Raw genomic sequence first — 26,891 nt, forward strand, 5'->3', positions numbered from 1 at the left:
AAATGATGTGTGTGACAACAAATCCACAAATACCAAAAACTGGACCAGACTCCTGCCACTTCCTTCGGGCTCTCAATTACTATAGCCATGAGTATTTGATGGTCACACCAGCCCCTCTCCTAACCTCCACGCTGCTGGTGAGAACTTACAGGGCTGGTGTGGTATCCAACGGCCAATGGATTTCCCACTTGACAAAAAGACAATTAAGGTAAAGTAAGTGCTGCATATCCACCAAAAATCAAACTCCTGTTGTAGCACCCAGCGTGTTTTTGTGCCAAATGAAAGTATCCTATCAGGTTTCTTAACATTTTGACTACACACCAATTGGTTCTGCACTTTTCACGCAGGGATCTAAACTTCCACAGACTTTTTCACATCAGATTTCTACTATGGTCTTTACTGCATCACTCTGATCAATTCTGGGGAAACAAAAGAAAACCTTAGAGTATTTTCACATATAAATGTGGTGTTCTTAAAACATTTTATTTCTTTTTCTAGATATAAACCCTTAAAATGCAATCACTTGATTTTTTAAAATAAAAAAACTGGCATGAATCCTAATCTTTGTACAATTTCACAGCAATAATAGCAGCATGATTTTAGCCTCTTAAAAGATTTCCTCCTTTGTTCTAAATAAAAGTTAATTCCAAGTTCTCAAAAGCCAGAGCAGCAACCATTCACTAAATGGAATGAAATTCTCTTAGTGTCTTCTACAAACTGAGCATTTAAAATGCGTGAATGTATAAAACTTGAGCATTAAGAGTTATGGAACGAAAGACAATCTAAACTTGTTTTGTAAACAGAGGACTGCCTTGCTAGTCTGACGTACCTGTGGTGGGGTGGACGGAGAAAACAGAATGGAGTTTGGCTAGAGAGTTCTTACTCTAATAAGGAATGCAACTTTGAAAAGTCCTGGGTATTAAACATGTTAAACATGTCTACAGAGTTATAAAGAGCTATACCTGAAATGCTGGTGCAGACGGCAACTACAGTAACTCTGTGACCACGCAAGCACAGAGTAAACAAACAGTACGGAATGCCTCAGGACGGAAACCAGAACTGCCCAGAACTCCATCTGTGAAATGGGGCTGCGTACCAAGTGGTTATGGCAGGAACTTACAGTTTCCTAACAGATAATGCACAGATACTTAAAAATTCCCAGGGAACCTTTTACTCTGGTTTAGAAACAGAAATTAACATGTAAGTTTATATTCATGATAAATTATGTGTGTATCCAGTCAAACCATGCTTTTTCTTTATAAATGAAAAAAGCTGCTAATTTAGGAAAACAAATACTATGACATGTTTTACTAGAATTACAATTTACCAAATATTATCAGGGGTAAGAAAATCTGAAAGCAGGCAACACATTAAAAGCATTGATATAATTTTCTGGTGCTAACAAAGTTCACTGACAATAAGTACTTTTTTCCACCTAAAAAATTTCCTTAAACTCTAATTTAAAAAAATCTCTTCTGCAGTGATATGAGCCTGTTCATTGAACAGTGAGGAACAAGTACGAAAAATAAAAATGTGAAGAGAACTCAGGTTCAGCCTGAGTCTAAATGGTCTGACATTTTAAGACTCTTGATTAATGTGTAATTTAAAGTCTTAATTTCTTATCTTTAATTATAAGGTTGCTAATTGACTGACTTATCTGAAGGATCAGGGAAGTTTTTTCCACTCTAACTGGACACAAGACCCTTCTCAGATAGGAAGAATGAAGTGAGAAAGGGGCGTCCATCCGGGCAAGTTGTGCAGCTACCAAAGCAGTAGGAACACAACAGTAAATGCAAAAGCCTACTGGGAAATACACGTAAACTGCTCTGAACTATGTAGCAAATACTAAGAAGAAAGGACAAAGTTAAATTCAAATTCAGTTAAAGGCAGTCCTCAGGCTCTTATAAATTAGCCCTACATGGCAAGTATGGTCTGTGACAAATTTCTTTACTAGGTTTTCAACACAGTGCTTTACAATCATTTAGATCATTTTTAGAGACAAAAATGACACAGTCTATAGATGGAATAGGTGGTAATGAAGCAGGGAAGGGGAAGAAAATGATTTGTTTACTTTTATTATTTTTTAAATGTGGTCAGGGGTTTTATAGCTTTTTCTTTTTTAATCTTTTTGGTTATTGAAAAAAAATAGAACAGTCCACTGTCCAGCAGAGGCTGCTTCAACTCTATTGCTCCCAGGGCTCATTCTGCATGGATCTGTGTTTCAGGATGCTGCAAGGACAACTCTGTGGGCAAGAAAGCCCCCTGACCCAAAGCTGTAGCGTATGTCCTACTCTGTGGATGGGGAAAGCCAGGAGACACAAACGTCCCCATGTCTCCCCCTCCGAAGCCTCCTCGCTGGTGCTGAGGCAGGGAGTGGTAATCTTCCAGGTTATCATACTGGGACACAACAGTCATATTGCTCTGGCGCTTGCCGTGTGGTTGGTATTGGTACAGCATACTGGGGTCCCTCTCCACGTTCTGGGTATGATGGAGTTTTAGGCTATGACTTCTCTCGGGCTTAGGAGGTGGGACCATTGACTGAGTGAGGTGTTCTTCCTCCCTGTAGCAGTCTCTGGAGTGCTTCTCTGGGGCAGGAGGCTGCCTAGCCCAAGGCCGCTCCAGCTCTCTGGAGAGCCTCACCTCTTTGTGGTTCAGTCTTAAAGATTCTTGCCCTGATGTAGCATATTTTGCTCCAGAGTTATGGTAGCTGACTGGCTCAGAAGTGTCTGGAATCCCTTTGGGCCCATAATCTAACTGGCCAGTTCCCTGGGGGTAAGGTGGCCCATTTTTTGACTCACAAAATTGCCTATGGCTTGCTTCCTGGTGTGCCCTGTGCTCAGGGAGACTACAGCCCATGTCATGAAGCTTCCTGTTCCTGAGGCTGCTCTGCTTCTGAGGGAGGGAGGGTTTCTCTGGCTGTGTATTGCCGTACCCTCCGTGGTGGTGGGCTCTGTCTAACTCTGGCTCTGGGTGCTTCCTGTAGAAGCGGTCATCTCCCTCAGGACTGATGGCCTTGGCTGGGTGTCGGCCCTCCTTTCCCTCTGCCACCGAGAGAAGTCCAGTTTTCCCAGGATCAGATTTACTGCGCAGATGGATGACATAGATCCCTCCCAAGTCATCTTGCACAGTTGGGGTCATATTATCGTATTGGGACATGACAGGCCCTTTCACCTTCTGCCGAGCACGGCTCTCTCTCCGGATGGATTGCATGCGGTACTTTTCCATGTCCTCAAGATCCCATGATGCGTAGGTGTGCTTTACATCAGCAGTTGGAGGCATGTTGACAACATTATGGTCATTACCAGAGAAGTAGCCAGTCACGTTGGCCCGGGGACGTGAAGGTAAACCAGCATAACTGTACAAGTTCTTTCCTTGCAGCCTAGGATTGTAGAAAGCAAAATCGCGATTGGGCAGGCGGTGAAGGGGTCTCAGCTGGACTGTGCTATAGGCATCCACATCACACAGGGCCCCATCGGGACTGTAATAGGAACTGGATGCACTGGAATAAGGGCTATACCGGTAGTGGACCCGTCCATTCTCAAAGTAAGGCTGAAGCTGAGTTACGTGATAATCTGAGCGGGCCTGGGAGGACTGATATGGCTTATATTGGTACAGGGGTCTTGGGCAGTAGGCTGGTTCATCATCTGGGGGAACTTCTGTCCGTGAAATGGGAACAGAGCGAATCATGGAAGACGGAGGGGCATGGAGAGACTGTACTCTCCGGATAGTAGGATACGGTGGAATATCTTCAGGGTAACAAGTACTCCTAACCGAGGAGCTCAAAGAAGACACATACTCAATCCGGCTGCATGGCTTGGAGTGGTGCCCAGATGCGTTTCTTCCTGGTGCCACATACGTGTTATAACGAGGACCCATGGAGGCTGGTGGCTCTGACCTGGCACCATACACTTGGTGTGGCTCTAATTTATTGTGGTGTGGAGGTACACTCTGGGGACGGTACTGGCAGTTTGGAGTCATACTGAAATGCAAACAGTTTTCTGGACCAAAGGGCTCAGTGGCGACATCAGGCCTCACAAAGGAGGAGTAAGCTGTTTTCTGAGAAGCATGCTTAGGTTGTGGGACAGGAAGTGGTAAAGGCAACACATCGTCCACAGAGGCGGATGAAGTAGTGACAAAGGAATGATAATTTGAACTGCTGGTGGCATCTGCACTGCTGAAGTGGATGGCAGCAGCGATCTTGCTCTCCATCGTCCTCGTGGGAGGAACCGGTGCAGTGAAGCCACACGAGTGCACAGGGACAGACTCGGCACGCAGGTGCAGCAGCGGGGCCCTGCCGCCTTCCCGCACTTTCTCAGGCAGGCCTGGCTGGGCAGCAGGAGCAGCCATGGGACACTGAGCAGCTGCACTGCCCTCACTGAGGAAAGCAGATGCAGGGTCGTCCATGGCTCGGGCTTCAGGTGGCCTCTCTGGAGCTGGAACTACTCCTTGAACCTATTGAAAGATGATAATATTATGAGTCTGCTTTTTATGCCCTGCTATGGCATCAAATACTATTAAATCTGTTACTCATATGTTGAGGCTGCCTGGGGAGAGAAGTAGTTGGTAAATGTAGTTTCCTCCACTAAGGACTAGAAATTTAAGTCCTTCTAGTTCATGGTGACCACAAAAAAACCTTTGGCACTTTTTTGAAAAACGAGAAACTTAGGAAGAAACGTTAGCATTCTGCACACTATATTCTCTCATCAAAACAAGTGCTTGAATATGGAACAATCTGCTCATTAATGCTGTGAAAACAACAAAAAATCCTAGGGAACAGTAATTTCTTATACTTCTCAAAATGTGCAAGGCAGCGTTTACAGATGACATTTGAGAAGGAAATATCTTCATTGTGTAGATGTGAATTAACTGGCAGAGGGTGATTAACAACTTGCCCAAAGTCACAATGAGTCAGTGATAAAGTTGGCAAAAAAAAAAAAAAAAAATCGAAAACAAAAACCCACAACCTTGACACTTAAAGCCTACTTTGTCTCATTTGATCATGACTTTTTAGTGTTCACTTTAGGAAGAAATGGTAGCAGGTATAGTTAAACTACAGCCATCTAGTAACTACTCCTTTCTCAGAGAAAAAAATACCATCAAGGTAAAGGCAGATTCCAACCTCAAATAGGAATTGCTTCATGGAAACCTGTCCCAGGACCTAAATGTAAATGTTGTATGTCACTCAAAGATAACAATACACCCTGCTGAAAAATGACCTAACTTTGGAAAAAGTATATTTCACCTCCCTGACTTCCTCCCCTCTTACCTTGTGGGAATTAGTTAATCCTATACTGGTTGCTGCTTGTACCTGTCCCACGACTGGAGGCTGCTCTGTTGACCTTTGGGAAGGAGGTGGGGGAAGGGGGCGATTAGTTCTATGTGTGCGCTGAACGGTGGCAGCAGCAAAATTGGCAGAAGGGGGCGGTTCAACCACATCCCAGCTGGCTTCCCTGCTGCTCATTTCAGCTATTTCTGGAGTAGCTGTCATGTAAGTCAAGGTGGCTGTGCTGGTATTCTCTTCAGGGGACCCAGAAGGAGGGTAGATTTTGTCCCTAGGCAAATTAGAAGGTGTGGGAGATTTGTCTGCAAGTTCCGAAGGGCGATGAGGTTTATCCACACTTGCACCAAGGTGAGAAGGAGGTTGCTCTCCGCTGTAGAAATGCAGTGGAGGCTGGTCCTGATCCAGGAAGGAGACAGTCAGCATACTGTTCTTCCCAGACTGGTCTTCGGGGAAACGTATGTGATCATCAGACTTCTCTGAGTCTGTTAAGGGAACTGAAGTAATTCTGGCCTTTTCTGGGTCCCCAGATAAATAGGTTCTATGTGGCTGATTCCCTGACAAGTCTAATTGGTGGTGCTGCTCCCCACAGTCAGATGTGTTAGAATGGGTAGGATCCCCAGCTGTTGCTGTCTCTGGTAGAGGCTGGTCACAGTTGCCTGGTGTTCCATTCTGGAGCTGCAACTGCTCTGCTGGTCGATCTGTTTGGAAATAGGCCTTATCTAGGGCAACAGCAGAGTAAGAACTGGGCAGTTTATCTTCAGTTGTAGCCACCACTATGTCTCCATAATTTGTATACCCAGCCTGAGAAGTCCCTGGTCTCTTCAGTGACTGAGTTGAGGCTTGCTGTGCAGACTCAGCTAATGCTAGCGCCAACATTCGGGCAACATTTTTCGGAGGCGGTGGTGGTGGGATAAGAGAGACTGAACTGACAGGAACGGACTCCTGAGGGGGATCATGGGCAACTGCTCCTAGTGGGAAATTGGGAAAAAAAATGAGAGTGAAAAGGTAGCTTATGTTATCCTATATGGAAAGCCAAACACTCCCCATTTGATCATTAAAAAATAGGTGCCTTCCATATTCAAAATGGCAATCCATGATCTTCTATCCCACATGCAAATGCTGTAGAAAACACATCTGGTTCAAAAGGAAAACTAAAACAAAGAGTGTTTAAAGATTGCAATCTCCTCTTGAATTGCTACAGGATGGGGGTAAAAAAAAGCCGGGCCCTCACCTGTCAGAGAAATGATCGCTTAGAAAACAAGCTTCAAGTGCTTGCAGATTGTTACTATGAACAGTTTTTACATTTGATGGTGTAGGCTGGTTGGTTAACTTGTAAGGCTATAATAAAGATATTTTATTAGAAGAGAAAACAGAATCAAGAACTATGCAGTTGTGCAAAAATTATCCACGAATTCTCACTGTCCAAAGAGATAAGGGGACTTTTGTGAAGGTTTGAAGCAGGACCACTGGCCCCTTTGGGGAGTTTTGTTTGATTTTAATTTAGGGCTTTGCGCCATCAGCACTATCCATAAAAGCATTCTCTTTGATTAAAGGCTAGCTGTGGAGCACATTTCTCTCTTAAAAGGCACAGATGGCACACAGGATTGAAGATCCCTCTTAACTTAAAGAAAGAATGGAGAAAAACAAACGGTACCTGTCTGAGTCTGTCCAGAAGCTACAGCCTTACTCTGACTGCTTGAGGCAGACTGCTCCTCTTTCCCTGGCAATTCTACTTCTTCAGCAGCCACCTGGTCCAGGGGCTGGACTTCAGAGTCACATCCTTCTTGGGCCTCTCTCTCATTTGTTTTCATCTTTACTATCTCGGTGGGGGATCTATTTGTGACATCCTTTTCTTCAATGCTTTTGTCCCAGGTTGGAGATGATGCATTCTGAGCTGCAGTATTTGAGACTGTACCAATGACATCTGACACCCGAGGTGGAAGGGTCACTGAAATTGGCTCAGATATGTTCATAGAAGGTGATTTGCTTAATTTCCGTCCTATCTTCGGAGAGAAAGCATACACGACCTTTTCAGTAAATGAGGATGGCTTAGATGATTTATCCTCAGTTGGGCTCAAGTCCAGGGTAAAGAATGGACTCAGCTTCTCCTGAAGAGGAGAAACAGGTTCAGAACTTGCAGTGCTTCCTGGAGTCTGAGACTGGCTACCACCTGCTTCTGCATCCTTTTTATTGGCACTTGGTTTATCCTTGGAGTATCCTAATGAATCTAAAAAGGAAGCACCACTCTCCAGACACTCTGATTCGGCCTTAGGAGGACTACATTGAAAGGACATTGGATCAAAATCCAGGCTGGCTACCCCAATGTCTGGTGGGCTCAAGTCAACATCCTCAGCTGAATGAGGAGACACAAGAGCTGGAATATGGAGCAGCCCTGTCTCCTCCTCACTCTCGTTGTCATGGGGCAGATTGTCATAGGAATTACAGCGGTTCCCCAGCATTTCTCCATTAAAAGAGGCAGACAGTGCATCACTGCTAGATCTGGGTCTTCTAGGTCGGAAGAGCTTGGAATCACCTGGTAGAAATGGATAACAAAGCCAAAGTATGAGTGTCATAGGATACACAACACTATGATGAGTCACCTACTTAGTACAGCAGTAACTTACTACATAGGGTAAATAAATGTGACTTCTCATTTTCTTTCTGGAAGTCTTCTCTCAGTGCACACAGATCATTTAAACTTGAGATAAGAGAACTCTCAAACCAAATGCTAAATAACAAATATTTGCTATAATCGGAGGGAGAATGCAGTATTTCATGGTCTGGATGGGAAGAAAGGACTCACAACTCTTGGATTCTATCACTACTCTAACACTGGCTCTTGGCGTGACCTTGGGCACGTCTTTCATTTCTTTGTGTCTTATTTTATCACTAACCCACATATGACTGATGAAGTAGAATTAATCACTTCAAATAGCGTTTTGGATCTATACCAACAATGAGGTTGTTTTTGTGGGGAAACAGCCTTATAATGCCAAATTTCTAAAAAAAATCGAACTTCTCAATTAAAAAACCTTTGCAATCCTATAAAGTACGTATACATATTTAGTAAAGAATTCCTTTCAGATACTAATAAAACTTTCTTTAAAAAGAATATGCTTTAAGTTTCTCAGTCTTCAAGAGTGGTAGAGGGTATTACACAATCTTATGATGCTACTAAATATCCAACTGGTAAGAAAGGAACTCTCAATTCTATTGCAATTATTATAATTACCATAGTTAAAATGTAACATAAAGAGGCATAAACTACCTTAACATAATATATTTATGAATGTACTGACCACTTATACAACGAATCCCTACTCAAATATTATTTTCTGCTTAACACTAGCATCTACCCAGCCCACTGCATTGTTTATGTAGATTATCTTGACTCCAGTTTAATTGAAAATCTTGGAAAACTTGTAAGATGTCAGCCACTCAGATAAAATGATGTGGGAGAACCTCTTGACTCACAAGCAAAGTCACTAGTTAACGAGGGTTTGGCAGTTAGAAGATGAGAAAATTCACCAAGATGATGACACCATAGGATACTTCAAAAGAGCATGATCTGAATATCAATGGATTAAGAAGAACCCTTGGGAAATCAATCAAGGTAGCTCTTGATTAGTTTTTCAAAAAGGACCTTCTTTATAACCCTGTGACATAAGCCAAAACTCAAATAAATGATGTCCTATTTTGACATGGCCCCAACCTGCAGTCCCCAACCCCTGGGCCACAGCCAGCCACCATTCCATGGCCTGTTAGGAACCAGGCTGTGCCTCACTGCCTGAGTGCCCTGCTGCTCCAACCCCCGTCTGTGGAAAAATTGTCTTCCATGAAACTGGTCCCAGGTGCCAAAAAAGTTGGGGACTGCTGGAAAAATCATACCTTCTTCCAAATTAATGTTGAAGTAATTCTTTGTTCTAAAAATTAGTACACATTGCAACTATAATCCAAGTTTTGTTAATGTAAAGATAAAACAAACTTATTTGCACAATATTTCAGTTTTGTTTTTCAAGTTATGTTGTAATCAAATCCTTTTCACTATTCACCATGAAATTTTGGCCCCTATTTTAAGCAGATACACTTTAAGTGCCTTCTCCAGGTGCTAATTATCCTTGGATAATGAAGACCACCTGTAATCAATCTGATCCATGAAATTTAAGGTCAGGTTAAGCCATGTGCAAGAGAAAAGATGACTTACTAGTCTAAGTATCAGAACTGCTTAATTTTATACTTGGTAGCATTATGCTCCCATTGTGAAATCTAAAGAAGGAAACTGTAATAACAAGTTTTCACTGGGGATTAATAAATACAAATGTATGACTTAAAAACATTTCAGCTATTTTTATGTAAATTGAATAGCAATCATGCCAAAAGTGAAAAGATTAAAGACTGCAACCATATTAAAACATCAATCTGAATAATAGTAGATACTAGTATTCTTAGGAAATGATAGCCGATAGCCTATTTATTAAGCACACATTGATAAAATATATTCATGCAGTGTTCTTTTATGCAATATATAGAATATGACAACTGATGCTTTTAGTCCTACCATCCACTGCATGGAGAGAAGTAAGAGACTCCTCACTTTTAGCTGAGCGGAGCGTTCCTTCTGCCCTGCCACCTGAAAAATGAAAATCAAATAAGGTGAAGTTTTGTTATTTGTTACATATGGAGTTAAAGGGATCATTGTTTTTCCTGACACATTTAAACTTCCAAGAGTGATTAACTGTACATTTTTTTTTTTTTTTTTTTTGAGACAGAGTCTTGCCCTCTTGCCCGGGCTAGAGTGAGTGCCGTGGCGTCAGCCTAGCTCACAGCAACCTCAAACTCCTGGGCTTAAGTAATCCTACTGCCTCAGCCTCCCGAGTAGCTGGGACTACAGGCATGCGCCACCATGCCCGGCTAATTTTTTGTATATATATTTTTAGTTGTCCAGATAATTTTTATTTCTATTTTTAGTAGAGACGGGGTCTCGCTCAGGCTGGTCTCGAACTCCTGACCTCGAGCGATCCACCCGCCTCGGCCTCCCAGAGTGCTAGGATTACAGGCGTGAGCCACCGCGCCCGGCCTTAACTGTACATTTTGACAGCAATTTATTATCCTATTATATAATGTGTTATATTGTTCTCAAATGGTTTCCTATATGAAAAATCTCTTTTCTAAAGGATTATGGACTTGGGCATAGAGATTAACTGTAAGATTTATTTATTTCATATTTCCTAAAGACCAATACGATGTCGCGAGATGATATCATACTGGATTTAGAGTGGGCCCTAAACCCAGTGACTGGTATCCTTATAAGGAGAGAGGACGCCGAGAGCCGCAGAGGCCATGGGAAGACGCAGGCAGAGATTGGAGTGATGCTGCCACAAGCCAAGAAATTCCAGGAGCCACCAGGAGCTGGAAGAGGCCAGGAAGGATTCTTCCCTGGAGCCTCTGGAGGGAGCACAGCCCTGCTGATGACACCCTGGGATTTCAGACTTTGAGCTTCCAGAACTGTGATAAAATAAATTCCTGTTGTTTTTTACAACTCAATTTGTGGTAATTTGTTAACAGCAGCTCTGGCACACGAATACAGATGCTTTAATTATATGTGTTGAATCTTACTTGCTAAATGTCTTCATCCTCTCCCACCCCTTGGCAGCACTGTCGACACTCCCTTTCTAAGCCCCTCCGCCCCGCAGAGGACAGCGCCTCTCTCTTTTGTCCTTTGCCAACCTTTCTAATCATTCCTTCTTACTCTCCTCTCATGACAACTCTTCCTTTTCCACTTCTTTAACACAACGCTTTTCTTCAGAATTCAGCCCCCAACCTGTTTCTCTTCTCTCTCTTCCCATCTTCTGAAATACTTAGTCCTTTTGATTAGGGGAGTCCCTACTTATCCTTCAAAACCCAAGTCAAAGGTTGTATTTTCTGTCTACCAGCCCCTCCCCCATGAGAATTGACAATTCCTACCATAAATGCCTTATATAAACCTCTATCTCAATAGCTATGATTCTGCACTGAAATTTATTTTCTTACATGTATGACTTCCCATTTAGACACAGAAGGCTGTCGTAATATTCCTTCTATCTGCAGGGCCTGCTATCAAATATCCAGCACATGCTTACTACGTGATTGCATACTGAATGGATGATGAAGTAAACCGATTGAACATTAGACTTCTAACATTGCCTAAGAAGAAAGTACTATTATCCTTCCTAGATTCAGAAGCTGTTAATATCAGGACAACATGGGTTTAAACTACTTTTAAAAGAATAGTTTTTTTAACAGTAATAGATTGATTTAATCTAATAAAATACTATCAGTGAGACACCTAGTAAAAATAAAAAAATAACTTCTTTGGTTATAAGAATTATAAACTTGAAAGGCATGTTGAAATATGGTTTTGTCATTTTTTAAATATGTCAGAATACAGATCAATACATTTAAATACCACAGCAGTATTTATTACAAGCTATGTTACAAATATGTTGTGAATTTTTAATTGCATTCCCACCATATATAATCTATATAGTTTCCTTAAGAAATTGGGTATTACTACATATTAATATATAACTTATGTTTCCTTTCAATTTGGGGATAAAGAATTGCTAAAAGAAGATACTCCATAGGTGCAACACAACTGTGGCCATACTCCACTGAATCGTATTAGAGCAATACATGGTCTGGCGCGGTGGCTCACACCTGTAATCCCAGCACTTTGGGAGGCCAAGGTGGGAGGATCACTTGAGGCCAAAGGTTTAAGACCAGCTTGGTCATATAGCGAGATCCTGTCTCTACAAAAAATATCTATTAAGAAAAATAGTTGGGTGTGGTGGTACATGACTGTAGTCCTAACTACGCAGGAGGCTGAGGTGAGAGGATCACTTGAGCCCAGGAGTTTGAGGCTGCAGTAAGCTGTGATTGTGCCACTGTACTCCAGCCTGGGTGACAGAGTGAGACTCTGTCTATAAAAACAACAACAAAAAAAACAACAAAGCCCATACATGAAGTATGCACCCAGAGCAACAGGAGACCATCATGACGGTGGCAGGACACAGCACAGCAGCGAAGGCACTGACCTTTCAGCGCCATGGCTTTCATCTCGGAAGGCTCACTCTCATTACGCTGCAACTTCCGTTTAGAAACAGATGACGATTTCCCTAAGTTGAAAAAGGAACGCCAGCTGCCCACAGGAGATTTTTTCATCTTATTTTGAGGCCTCTTTCTATGAGAGAGAAAATAATCAGTATTAAGGCAACTGAGGGTCTGTCTTTTCTTATAGAAAAAGAAATGAACAAATGATAGAAAGAACCAAACAGCCTGGAGAGGCACAGCCAGAACAGCAAACAAACATACACTTTCCACGTAGCATGCCCTGCACAGTGCAGGTAGCCAAAGCAGAAAATGGAAATTAAACATGCGGATTTTAATATTAGTAACTATTTTCACAAAGATCATTTATACATATCTTAATATTTAGATCCAACTTCATAATCTACAAAGTAAATGGGAATAGGACATATCTAGGAATAGGAAATATTAAACCTCCAACAATAATATAGAGTTAAAATCATTTTAGGTATGAGTGGAGTAATGACAAAAAAGAAAAGTATTAAGAATAATAACTACAATATGCTGAATGACAGGCACTGTGCTTCTGCCTTATATGCAGTGTCTCCTTTAAATTAGATATAACCACCTGAGGCAGGTACTATTATACTCATTTTATAGCTGAGGAAATTAAGACACTAAGAAGTTCAAATAATCTCCTCACTGTTTTCAAACTAGCAAATAATGGAGTCAGGTCTGAAACTCAAGTCTATTTATATCCCAGTATCTACTCTTTTAACCACTACTCTATAAAGAAACTTTTTGAGTAAATTATGGAGTTAAAAATATAAAACCAAGATGCTGAAGACAAACTCAAAGACAAAGTACAAGAGTATATTCCAACATTTTGCTGATAGGACATTTTTAGTCATGAGAAGTGAAAAGAAGTTAGAGGAATCTACTAAAATATGGAAAGAACAAATTCTAAAGTTTTATCAGTACCATCCAATCTAGAGAATCAAAATCCTTACATTCATGTGTAATAGTCAAAGGAGTAGCAGATACATCAAAAATAACTTTCACATATATTAGTCTTCCTACTATAACTAGTAAAAGAAGATACAGAAAACATGTAATTATCATTTCTTTAGAGAAACAGAATTTCAGAGCTGGGAGGGGCATTGAGAGAGCAAACTGCAGCAGTTCTCAAATTTTAGCAGCTATCACAATCATGAAAGTTTCATAAAAGACAGATTTCTGGGTCCCACACCCACAGTTTCTGATTTAGTAGGTTTGGGGTAATACTGGACAATTTGTATTTCTAACAATCACCAGATGATGCAGCTGGTTAGGAGACCACATTTTGAGAACTACTGACCTATTCTAACCTTAGTGTGAAACGAATGTCTCACAAGTCATTGTCCATTCATTACTTTCTGAATAAGCTCTTCCAACACAGCTTATTTCTAAGCAAATTTCTAAATAACATATCTCAGAGAGAAAAATCAACCCTATATAGTGAAAGTGTATCATTTTTGAAACAATATTCCCTATACAATTGACTTTCTTCTTTTTAAAAATTACAGGATGACGTAATGCTTTGCAAGAATCATTTGTATCATTCCCTACAAAGTGTTAAATGTCATCCATATTCAAATAAACAGGTTTTTCTAGGACTGGCCCAGAATTTAATATAGTAATACTAAAATACAAAACTAAAAGCAAACAATAACACATAGCTATGAAAATCATATTTTAAAATAAGAATTTTACCTTTCAAGTGGGAACTCAATTATGGTATGAAATTTTCCCTGAAGTGCAGCAGGGCCTTCACCTACTTCGATATATTTATTTTCAGTCACAATTGGAGAATTGACCTGAGCTTGAGTTCGTGCCTGGGCTTCCTCCAATGTCAGCAGCTTGGTGGATGGAGAGGACACCAGCAGGGACTTGGGCCTTGATAAAGAAGCTTCCAAAAAAAACCCCAAAGGAGTAGAAAGTCAACTATGGAGAAGGCTGTTTTATCTGTCCATCCATCTATCTACCTATGTAGTTTCAAATTTTCTTCAAGTATTTTAAGTAGCAAAAACCATACTGCTTTATATTAAATGAGGTGACATACCAGGTTGTTAATAGTGGCACATATATGTGTGTATATATATATATATATATATATATATATATATACATACACATTTTTAATTCATTAACTATTTATTTTCCTTTCTTAAAAGATCACTCAGATATTTTTAGTGTTTTTCTTCATCTGCTCCATGTTATATCTTTATATACATGAATAATGGGTGATAAGATCTTTTTTTTTAATATGTCATGAACTTAAGATAACAACAGGCCTAACATGCTCTTCTCACTATGTACATACAAAATTAACTTATCAGATTGTGCATTTTGGAAAACAGACATAAATTAGCTGCCTTATCCCAATGACATATTTTAATAATTGAAATAAGAAATGCACAGTTCTTCATTCCTTTGGAAGTTTACATCCATGTTCCTGGTAGTAAACAAAACCCATTTAAGCCATACCTGCCCCTTCTTGCATGACTGCGCTGATTTTGCCACTAAAAAGCACATCAACATGATTAAGGATGAACTCGACAACCACAGACTGAATTCTCACTTCCATGAAAGCTGCTGTTCCACTGAAGCAGGCAGATTCTATCTGTTTTGATCTGTGAGGTAAACATATCCATCAGAAAGTTGCAAAGATAGCAGTCTTAAAGGGCTTTTTTTTTTTTTTTAACATGTAAATCACAGACAAACCAGAGGAAGAAATCATATTTTTACAGTCCTTTAGCTAAGCCCCAGTTGCCTGTTTTAGGGAAATGCTAATAAAAAGAATGAATTTGTTTTACCTTTTAAAATTTTCCTTAAGAACACTGATGAATTAGACTGCTATTTAAGATGATTAATTCTACTAAAGGTCATAAGTCAAATGCAAATTACCTTAGCAGGTTTGGAGCCCAAACAATTGCTAGGTTTTTTGCATGCATATTTGTGATGGAACAATAGTCAGCTAGAAGAGACAAGTGTCTCATCAGGAACTCCAGTGTTCTGGAAAATGAAATACGACATATTAATAGAAAGAAACAGTATGTAGCAATGTAGAACATAAAAGCCCACTAATTAATTTGTAAATTTTCAATAGCAAAATGGAAAAGGAGACCATACAAACCCAAGCAATTTTTTTGCTATGTACTAGGTTTAAATATTATTATTAGAAGTGACTACTCCACAAAAGCTAGTTTCTAGACCAAATGATATTTTGAAGTTATGCCATTCTACTTGAAGCAGACAGGCTAATAGGAAAGGATTTAAATATTTCTTCTATGAAAGAAAACAGCAATGTCTTACAAGCCTAAAAAGAGTTACAAGAAACATTCTGATAGGGATCAAGGGGAGAATATTTGAGCAGACAATATGCTTTTGGAATAAAGAGCCTTCCTCAAATCCTAATATCCTGGTTTACCTTGTCCATTCAAAATTTGCTTTATTTTAAAAATTCCATTTATACCAAGATTAGACAACAGAGCAGAGTATTTTTGGAAATCATATAATCAGCTTAAATTAAGTTAAACCAGATAAGCAAATGTGTGTGTACACACACAGAGATATTATCTGTCACCTACCACATCTCAAAATGTCCCTCTCTAACAGTACAGGGATTAAAACTATTAAAGATAATGAATGGCAGACAGAAATGTAAGATTCTATTATCTGAAACACTAATGAAAGTTAAATCCTAGTCTACATACGAACCACAAAAATTCAGATCTGCCCAACATGAATGTGAGACAAAAAGGAATATACCAGCTAGACTAGGCATTGTTCCAGATGCTTTTACGAGGAGTCTCATTTAATTCTCACAGTAACTCTGACAAGCACAGTATTACTATTCTCCCTTGTATGGAGGAGAAAGTCAAGGTTTGCCAGGAATTACACAAACTGGCAGTGGCAGTGCTGGGTTTCAAATCAAGGTCAGCGTGGCTCCAAAGGGCCTGCTTATTCAACAGCATCTACTGTAGCTGCTTTAGAGTTAAAATGGTAATTCTCTGTCCTTTCTGTACATGTTTAAACAAGGAAAGACAGATAGAAGTGAAGCTGGCCTGGGGACTATAAAGAGGTGGAAAGCTTGAGAAATGTATTTAGAAAATAATATAAAATTTTATTATGGGGGGGTGAAGAAAAGGAAAGATTAAAGGACTTCAGAAATGTATTTCATAAGAATTGCAAATTAAAACAACCAAAGATACCTATTTGGTTTACTATCTAATAATAAAGATTTTTCAGAAGTTAATGTAGAATTTTAGTCAGGATTCCATGAAGTGAGCACTTTCATATTCAGCACATGAGAGTTCAAATTGCATAAACTTTTGTGGAACACAATTTGGATATTATTGTATAGTAGTAAGAAAAAAAATGTTAGTATCTTTTGATTTCCAGAATTTCACTGCTAAATTTTATCCTAAAAAAAAAAAAATCTAGATTCCACGTGAAAGGAGGGTCCTCCCAGTAATATTCAAAATTGGAAAAAACCCCCCAAAACATCTTATACTGCCATGGTAGGTAATAATGTATATTAGGCGACAGGTAAAGAAGGTATTAGGCTATATATGCTACATATATATGTGTATATACATGAAGCTATAAAATATACAGTATACAAAATATACAGAACATACATGCAACATATATTATTGAACATCTGTGTGCAAGGCTCTACTCTGGGAATATCGTGATAAGACAATTAATTCACAACCGCAGGAAGCTTATGTTTTAGAGAGCTTATATAGATGGTCTGACTTAACGATGCTTCAACTCATGATTTTTTGGCTGTACAATGGTGCGAAAGCAATACACATTCAGTAGAAACCATACTTTGAATTCTGAATTTTGATCATTTCTAGGGCTAGCAATAAGTGATATGGTACCTTCTTGAGATGCTAGGCAGTAGCAGCAAGCCACAGTCCCCAATCAGCCACGTCACCAGGAGGGTAAACAACTGACACTCTACAGTGTTGCCAGATGATTCTGTCCAACTACAGGCTAATGTAAGTGTTCTGAGCATGTTTAAGGTAGCCCAGGCTAAGCTACAATGTTTGGTAGGTTAGGTATATTAAATGCATTTATGATATTTTCAACTTACAATGGGTTTATCAGACATAACCCTATTGTAAGTCAAGGAGCATCTCTATATTAAATAGGCAATAGAGTATATATAAAAAACATATAGTGGAATATATGTTTAATAGGGAAGATTAGATAGCAAGGGATATATATATAAATTAGTAGAGGAAATACCTATTATGTGAGAAATATCTATAACTATGTATTATAGGAAAATATATACTATGGTAGGAGAAATACAAATATAATTAGAGTCGGTAAACATAACATAGTAGAAAAGCTATACACATCAACAGTTGTAGGGGATATATACATATCCACACACATAAACATGTGTATATATATATAGATTTAACACATAAATAGATGAATATATATAATAGGAGATAACATCAATAATAGTAAACTCATTTAGTTCATATAATAGCACTTATTATTTAACAGACCTTGTTCTATGTGCTTTTTCTTTAATATTCACAACAACCCTATGAGAAAGTTATTATTGTTTTCTCTATGTTACAAATGATGAAACTGAGGCCAGAGAGGCAAAGGAACTTGCCTAAGGTCACACAGCTAGTACAGTCAGTGTGGCTCCAGAGTCCCTACATTACAATGCCTTGAACATATAGATAAATATTGTATATAGAAGATATAAATGTACTATACAGAAGAGTATAAACATATATATAATGGAGAACAAGAGATATAGATAAAAAACACATAGTGGGAGATTTATTTATATAAAAATTTATAGTAGGAAACATATATACTTCACTGTATGAAGAAAATAAATAGTAAGAATTCTTAAATACATAATACATTATAGGAGGCAAATGTGTACATTTATATGTACATGATAGAGTCTCTTCTTACTGAGTTCTCTTAATTCACTCACAAGAGTAACTACTACTTTCAATTCCCTCTGAAAAATGAACTGATTGGTGTCCAGGGCATAGGAAGTTTTTATGGCTAATACATTTCTCTGTGGTATCCCTGAGCACATTGGCTAATATTATTTGTATTATAAGCTTACCTAAAGTCAATTATAAGTGTTTCCATAACCATTCATATAGGTTATTTTGACTCATAATTTAATTAAATGCCATCAACATTTGTTATAAAATATGTTTTTAGAAAAAATTTTGTTTGCGTGTTTCCATGAAACCTCAGTTGAATGCTTTGCAAAGTCCTGATAAAGGTGAGCTGCCAAAAAGGGAAGCTGCAAAATGAGTAAGAAACAAACACTGTGATGAGTAGAGAACAATTTAAAGCAACACAAAACCTATAATTACTAATAATATTCTCACAAAGAGAAGAGACTGTATCCATGAAAAAAGAATAGCATGCTACAAAGTAGGAACATTCAGTGAAAAAGGGATGGAAATAAGTTCTTGGAAATAAATTTTTAAAAAATCAACAGAGGACTTGGAGGAAATCCATAGGTAGAAACTGACAAAAGTAGAGAAAAAAAAAAGGGCTATTAGTTTAAGAGTTACAGAAATCCCAGGAAGAGAATAAATGATGGGGTTTAAATTGCAATGAGAATCATCAAAGAAATAACACAAGAAAAATTCCCAGAACTGAAGAACGTAAGTTTCCAGATAGAAAAGACCCATAAAGTGCCCAAAGCAAAGAATGGAAAAGAACCCATACCAAGATATATCAATGTAAAAACTGATCATTAGGTATGTTCTAAATTTGAAAACATCCAAAAAGGATAAAAACAAACCAAGACAAAACAGATTATATTAAAAGAATGGTACACTAGTACCAGACTTTGCTGCAGAATTTTTGGTCAACAACAATGATACAATACCATCAAAATTATGAGAAAACAATTATCTACATGCTAAAATTATATAGCCAATTATCAATCAAATACAAGAATCGAATAAGAGTTTTTCAGATATCAAAGTCTCAAAAATTTACTCCCGCCGGGCGCGGTGGCTCACGCCTGTAATTCTAACACTCTGGAAGGCCGAGGCGGGATGACTGCTCGAGGTCAGGAGTTCAAGACCAACCTGAGCAAGAGCAAGACCCGTCTCTACTAAAAATAGAAAGAAATGATCTGGACAGCTAAAAAAAATATATAGAAAAAAATTAGCTGTGCATGGTGGCGCATGCCTGTAGTCCCAGCTACTCAGGAGGCTGCGGCAGAAGGATCGCGTGAGCCCAGGAGTTTGAGGTTGCTGTGAGCTAGGCTGATGCCACGGCACTCACTCTAGCCCAGAGAACAGAGCGAGACTCTGTCTCAAAAAAAAAAAAAAATTACTCCCTATATAGCTCTTCTCAGGAAGATAGCAAAGATGTGTACTACCAAAGCAGGGAGTAAAAACAAGGAAATGACAACACGAGATCCAGAAAAGAAGCTATCTAACTTATGAAGGTGGTGAAAGGAATTTCCAGGGTGAGGGTAAAGGACTGGAGTTAATAGCTTCCTTGTAGGTCTAGAGAACAATCAGTCAGGATTGAGGCAGGGGAACAGAAGGCCCTAGAAGGGATGTTTTCAGAAAAAAGAAAAAGGAAACATTGCTTGATATGTTTGAACACACTGAGAAACACTTCTTTAATATATAGTTCTGTTACAGGGTTGAGGGAACAAACTAGTGACAAATATTAATAGAAACTTAGCAAGTCAGAAATGGGCAATTACTCCACAGAAAACCCCAAATGGTTACACCAGAAAGGAAAAGTAATTCTAGTATACTATTAAGTGCAGCTGTCAGCAAGTGATGTAGTTACTGCAATGCAGATGCTGAACACTGGCTGGGCTCCCGATGCAGACCCAACTAGACTCTGAGGAAGGGGAGCGTGTGTTTGTGCAGTACTGAGGGGAGGAGGCTGTAAAAGAGCCACATCCTCATCTACCTTGAAAGGAGAGCAACACAGTATCAAAAAGCAAAAAATCAACAAATAGCAATATAAGCATGCTGTGTAGAAGCAGGGGAGTCAACTCCAGAAGAAAGAGTTGAGAGTAGTAACTTCTGGGAAAAAGAAATTAGAAATGGAGAAGCAACTGCTGTTTCTCAGTGTCAGCTCTGCATGCCATTTGGCTTTTAAAGACTAGGTACATACATTATATTGACAGTTCTTTACTTTAATGGAGAGAAAAAAAGATGTATTTCTATCATACCTCATGTAAAATTACCAAGTCAAGAAGTCTTGGCTTAAATCTAATCATCTGCCTCACTATGCTTAGCTTAAAACAAAAATAGTAAAAGCCAGGCTTATTCACATATTTTATCATTTAAAAAATTCCTCTTAAGATGGCATTATTAGTACAGTTGTCCCTTGTATCCACGGGGGATTGGTTCCAGGACTCCCTGTGGATACCAAAATCCAAGGATGCTCAAGTTCCTGATCTTTACGGCATAGTATCTGCATATAACCTATGCACATCCTCTCGTTGAATCATCTCTAGATTACTCATAATACCTAATCCAACATAAATGCTATGTAAATAGTTGTTCTGTTGTATTGTTTAGGGATTAACAACAAGGAAAAAAGTCTGTACATGTTCAGTACAGACCTTTTTTGTCCTCTGAATATTTTCAATCTGTGCTTGGTAGAATCCACAGATGCAGAACCCTTGGATGTAGAGGGTCAATTACATTCAGCTCACAGATGTAAAGATTGATGCTTAGAGAAGGGACACAGGAATAAGTGATAGACTTGGAAATTCAAACTCAGGTCTATCTACCAAAGCCGATATTCTTTATATTGCACTAGTTTTTTTTTTCTGATAATTTGATAAAGAAAATTCTCTTCTCCCTTAAAGATATTCTTCAAATAACTGTGTATTGATCAGATTTATCTTTTCAGCCCTCCTTTTCAGGGCTAAGTACCTCAATTTTTTGAGTTTACCTCATGAAAGTTCTTTAATTTTGAGTTTCTTCCACACTTAATGGGTTCTTAGACCTCATTAATTTCATTGCATTTCCCTTGAGACAGGTTACATTAGTAAGACAATGAGTTGATGCTAAGTTACTTTCTGGCTCATGACTATCATGCATTTATATCTATTTAAAAATAAGTGATTATTAACATTGATTAAAAATTGTGTTGAATGTAGTGATTTTTTAAAAATACATTATAAGCAATGTCATTTTGAAAAAAATCAGCACTAAATTAATTTGTATATTACAAGAACATCTAAATTTAATTTCTTGTCCATAATTGAATTTTGAAAATGTATCTCTTGCTTTTTTACATACTATAATACAGTGTCTACTGTTTTCTTTCTCTCACTAAATGGCAAAGTCATCCTTAATTTTAGTCTGGTATTCTCAGATATAAACAAAAATATCCCTGAGAGTCCAAACTAACATACAAACCAAATTGGGTTTTAAAAAGTAGCAACAACAACAAAACCAATAACAAAAACAAAACAAAACAAAAAAACCTCCAGGTTTAGTCAGCCATTCATTTGTCATTTATTCATTCATTCTTTTACCATTTAAGTAAGTAAATGATGCTGGATGCTACTAAGCACTATGCCAGGCCCTGGGGATATAAAGACAAATAAATAAATAAAAATGTATATATTTATGAATAAAATTCATTCTGGAAAAATGGAAGTTTGATTAGTTAGAACTCCAAGGAAGTTTAAATAGTTAGAAATCCAAAGGAAAACAACACTGCTACAGATCAACTGACTTCTCCCTCTATCCGGTATTGGCCAGCTGTGGTTTACCTGTAGTGTGGTGGGGGGAGCTGCTGGATAACATCGTGAATTTTTATCAGTCTTTCTTCGTCTGTTGCTGCTGAAACAGCATCCTGTAGCAATCACAATGGAAAATAAACTAGTGAGTTTTGTTGGTAAAATTGAAAGTTCTTCACTTATAATTCAGTTTTCACTCTGAGATTAACTCACTTTACTCTTTGATGCTAAATGAGGAAGAAACACAACATAATAGCAAGGAAGTAAACTGTTTTCACACAATGTGAGTGCTGAAATCTACTCAAATATTAATTTTAAAAAGCTTAATGGCAATCAATATTAAAGGTGGTAAGATTAACGGCTCAAAGTCAGAAACTAAAAGAATGACAGTATGAAAACAGCAAAGATTACAGATAAACTGGCAATAATTGTTGGTTTTTTAAGGAGTCATTTTAGTCACAGAACTATTTCTTACATGTGATCAAACCAATCTTCACATGTTTTAAACAAAACCACAGCAAAGCTCCACAAAGCACTCGATTCAAAAGTGATTTGTACTCACAGAAAATTTCTCATATAGCTGGTAGGTGAGCAGAGGGTTGGGGAGCTCTCGGAAGTACAGCTTACAGAGGGAGCCCACGGAATGGATGTCTTGAACATATGGCTCCTTTGTCAGGTCGGGGACATGCTCAGAGTCAAATTCATGGCTAATAAAGGCAGATGAGGACAAAACAAAATTATTTTATTGCAGGAAAGCAAATATATGACTTAAAAACAGAAAGCAAAGGACCAAAGTATTCAGCTCCACCTCAATGAGTTCCTATTTTCTTCAATTTATTGTATTTCATGTAAGTTATATTTGGACTTCAGCAACAATTGGATGCCTTATCATAAGACAGGTATTTTTCTACATGGATGTTAAAGGCATAGCTTTAATGTTAAAATGGACAATAACCTCAAAACTCATATGAAGGAGCAGCTCTTATAGCACATCAATCTGAAAACTGGACTCCTAATCTCTAATGGTTTGAATAGATACTATTCTGGCAATCCCAGAAACTAGGATTGAATGGCAACTCGTGCACGAACAGCTATGTACAGAAATTCCTTGGATATAAGTTGGATAGCTCAGGAATGTTTTAGTAAAGTAGGATAAAAAAAGCCAGAAATAATATATTAATAAAGCAACTCCCAGCTAATACCAAATTTTAACAGACAGTAAAATCTGTAGCATTAAAGAAAGTAAAATAAAAGTTGTGCTCAGAATACTAAGGCAGATTAAGCTCACTCTCCAGGTTAGTTAATATTAATCCACAGGCATGAGAGGACTGATGTGTGTGGACAAAGCTGAATATGAGATTTACTGTGTCTTAAACTAAAGACTGAAACTGTCTTTAATAAAAGAACCACTTTAAGTATTTTCCAAAGGTGTATTCCTGAAAACAGAGATGAGCTCTGTGGTCAATTAAAATATTAAAATACCTACAGAATAATGGCAGTTATCATGTATCACAGTGAAAAAGAAAGGATAATAGCATATCAAGAATAGACTAGAGTCCAAGAGATTAAGCAAAAATAAAATTTATATTGGTGGCAAAGAGGATACCACTATTTCTGTCTCAGAGAAGATGTCGGGGAGGATGTGAAATATGTAACACACTCATACTTGAGCATATATTACAGAATTAGGGTCAAAGAAGTTAGAAAAGGTTTCACACACATCAATTTTAATTAAGAACTAAAGAATAATTCTATTATAATGTAATTTCATCTCTCCTGGTTGTCATGTGTTCAGACTCAAATTGCTAAAATCTTCAAACATTATAAAGAGACAAAACACAATATTGAAGAGATTAAGGTGCATGGTTCTCTGATGCTACAGATGAAGAAATGTCATTTAGAAAAATATATACAGAGAACAATATGGATATTATTTCCTACTGTATTTAAACTATCTTGCTGAAAATTACAGTTATCAAAATGACTGAATTTTGAAATAATTTCACTTTAATGAGTTAAAAAGGAATGAAAAAGAAAATGCCATGTAAGACTTTACCGCAGTCTCTGGATATTGGATGCAACGCCAGAAAGACGATATATTCCATCCACGATGCCATATCTCTCAATGAATGCTGTGCAGCTTTGAAGAACCTGTGGCACTAATGGAATTTTTAAAGACATAGATTAAATTGGTAGCATTCAGTGGAACTAAAATCACCAAAAATGGGAACATTTTAGTTTTCAAAAGCAAAATAAAATTTATAAATTAAAGTTAAAGGGGGTGAAGATTTTACTCCACTACAAAAAATGATGAGGGCATCTTTACTTAATTTCACATCTAAACTACCTAACTAGTTCCTGAATAATCAAGCTGGCTCTTTTTTTTTTTTTTTATTTCAGCTTATCATCATGGGGGGTACAAAAGTTCAGGCCACATACACTGTCCATGTCCCACCCATCCCCCCGAGTCAGAACTTCAAGCATGTCCATTCCCCAGACAGTGCACACTGTACTCATCATGTAGTCATACCCCCCATCCCCTCCCCCCATCCCCCCCCCCAGTCAGAACATTCAAGCGTGTCCATGCCCCAGACGGTGCGCAACGCACTCATCATGTAGTTATACTCCCCTCCCCTCCCCCCTTTCCCATCCCCCCAAGTCAGAACATTCAAATGTGACCATTCCCCAGACGGTGCGCAACGCACTCATCATGTAGTTATACCCCACTCCCCTCCCCCCTTTCCCATCCCCCCAAGTCAGAACATTCAAATGTGACCATTCCCCAGACGGTATGCAACGCACTCATCATGTAGGTATACACCTATCCCCTCTCCCCACCCCCCACCTCAGTACGATACCCAGTTGGTGTTATTCCCAAATGTGCACTTAGGTGATGATCAGGGAAACCAATTTGCTGGTAAGTACATGTGGTGCTTGTTTTTCCATTCTTGGGATATTTCACTTAATAGAATGGGTTCCAACTCTATCCAGGAGAACAAAAGGGACTCCATATCACCATTATTTCTTATAGCTGAGTAATACTCCATGGTATACATATACGACAATTTATTAATCCACTCATGAATTGATGGGCATTTGGGTTGTTTCCACATCTCTGCACTTGTGAATTGTGCTGCTATAAACATTCGGTTACAGGTGTCTTTTTTATAGAAGGACTTTTGTTCCTCTGGGTAGATGCCCAATAATGGGATTGCTGGATTGAATGGTAGGTCTACTTGAATCTGTTTAAGGTATCTCCATTAATGCTTTCCATAGGGGTTGCACTAGTCTGCAGTCCCACCAGCAGTGTATGAGTGTTCCTGTCTCTCCGCATCCACGTCAACACGTGTTGTTTTGGGACTCTAGATATACAGGTTCAAGAAGCTCAAAGAACCCCTGGGAGATTCATAGCAAATAGGAAAACAGCACGCCATGTAGTCATCAGACTGACCAAAATATCCACTAAAGAGACCCTTCTTTGAGCTATAAGGAGAAAGACACAAGTAACATACAAAGGAAAGCCCATTAGAATTACTCCAGATTTCTCAACTGAAACCTTACAAGCAAGAAGAGATTGGGGCCCCATTCTCACAGTTCTGAAACAGAATAATGCCCAGCCTAGAATCTTGTACCCAGCTAAGCTAAGTTTTCTATACGAAGGAGAAATTAAGACATTCTCAGATAAACAAGGACTGAGGGAATTCACCAAGACAAGACCAGCCCTCCAAGAAGTACTCAAAAGACAGTTACACACAGATCAGCACAAGAAAGACCCATGAATGTAAAACTACTCAAGAACTAAAGATCAAATCCCAGCTACCACAATGGCTGAAGACAGAAAACATAGCAATGAAGTTCTACCCAACAAGATGAACAGAATTCTGTCCTACTTATCAGTTCTCTCAATAAATGTGAATGGCTTGAATTCCCCGCTCAAGAGACATAGACTGGCCCAAGGGATAAAAAAACACAAACCAAGTATCTGCTGTCTTCAGGAAACTCACCTAACCTGCAAAGATGCATTTAGACTGAAAATAAAAAGTTGTAAATTGATATTTCAAGCAAATGGTAGCCAAAAGGCTGGCTCTTATCTCATGACATTTAGGTAGGTAAAAGAGTTCATGCTCATTTAGACAGTCTGTCTTCTACAGTAGACTCATTCAGATCATGTTACCACAGTAAGGTGAACTGTTTAGTCTTAACAGTGTGCTAGATTTTTTTTAAAATACAGCTGTTCAGCTGAATTTCATACATAGCAAATGGCTATAGAAAGTTAAATGCTTATCCCAATATTATTGCTTGTGATTGCTGCAATATTTCACTTCTTTAAAAGTTTTTTCTATCTTTTCAAAGTTAATGCTTATTCTAATTTTATTCAATAAACAAAACACCAATATAACATAAAGGCCAAAGCAATTTTAAATAGATGGAATATTTTAATTTCCTGCCCATCTTTACATTAAATTTATTGACATTTTTACTTAATATTATCAGTTCATGATAAAGGACACTCTAAGAATAAGTAGAAAGAAGAGTGCTGGTCAAAATCCCTGAAAAAAAAATGCTTGGAAGTACATTATTTGGTCTACAAGAAGCTCTTATATACCAGGGATGAAACATTCAGAGTGGCAAATGAAACAAATAAGATATTTTAATAAGAGAATTTTAGCTAATGTATTTCATTTACAGTATATTACTGTCATTCCTTTATTATTATAATAGACTTTTCCTTGGTTTTCCTGCCTTCTATTGTCCTTC

At 38.4% G+C, this 26,891-nt stretch overlaps 1 protein-coding gene across 3 annotated transcripts in view; it reads right to left on the reverse strand.

Moving 5' to 3' along the window:
- Positions 1-2,059: 2,059 nt before the first annotated feature.
- Positions 2,060-26,891, reverse strand: part of ARHGAP32 (Rho GTPase activating protein 32) — a 201,936-nt gene continuing 177,104 nt past the window's right edge. For all 3 annotated transcript variants that reach the window (XM_045555418.1, XM_045555417.1, XM_045555419.1), the window contains 11 exons: positions 24,190-24,292; positions 22,696-22,840; positions 22,167-22,249; positions 15,293-15,400; positions 14,873-15,018; positions 14,099-14,294; positions 12,355-12,500; positions 9,840-9,911; positions 6,936-7,814; positions 5,267-6,249; positions 2,060-4,452 (listed from right to left, as the gene is read on the reverse strand). In XM_045555418.1, the coding sequence (XP_045411374.1) occupies positions 2,200-4,452; positions 5,267-6,249; positions 6,936-7,814; positions 9,840-9,911; positions 12,355-12,500; positions 14,099-14,294; positions 14,873-15,018; positions 15,293-15,400; positions 22,167-22,249; positions 22,696-22,840; positions 24,190-24,292 (5,114 nt within the window). In that variant the 3' untranslated portion in view covers positions 2,060-2,199. The remainder of the gene's footprint in view (positions 4,453-5,266; positions 6,250-6,935; positions 7,815-9,839; positions 9,912-12,354; positions 12,501-14,098; positions 14,295-14,872; positions 15,019-15,292; positions 15,401-22,166; positions 22,250-22,695; positions 22,841-24,189; positions 24,293-26,891) is intronic.

Source organism: Lemur catta, chromosome 7, assembly GCF_020740605.2.
Source record: "Lemur catta isolate mLemCat1 chromosome 7, mLemCat1.pri, whole genome shotgun sequence".
Classification (NCBI taxonomy): domain Eukaryota; kingdom Metazoa; phylum Chordata; class Mammalia; order Primates; family Lemuridae; genus Lemur; species Lemur catta.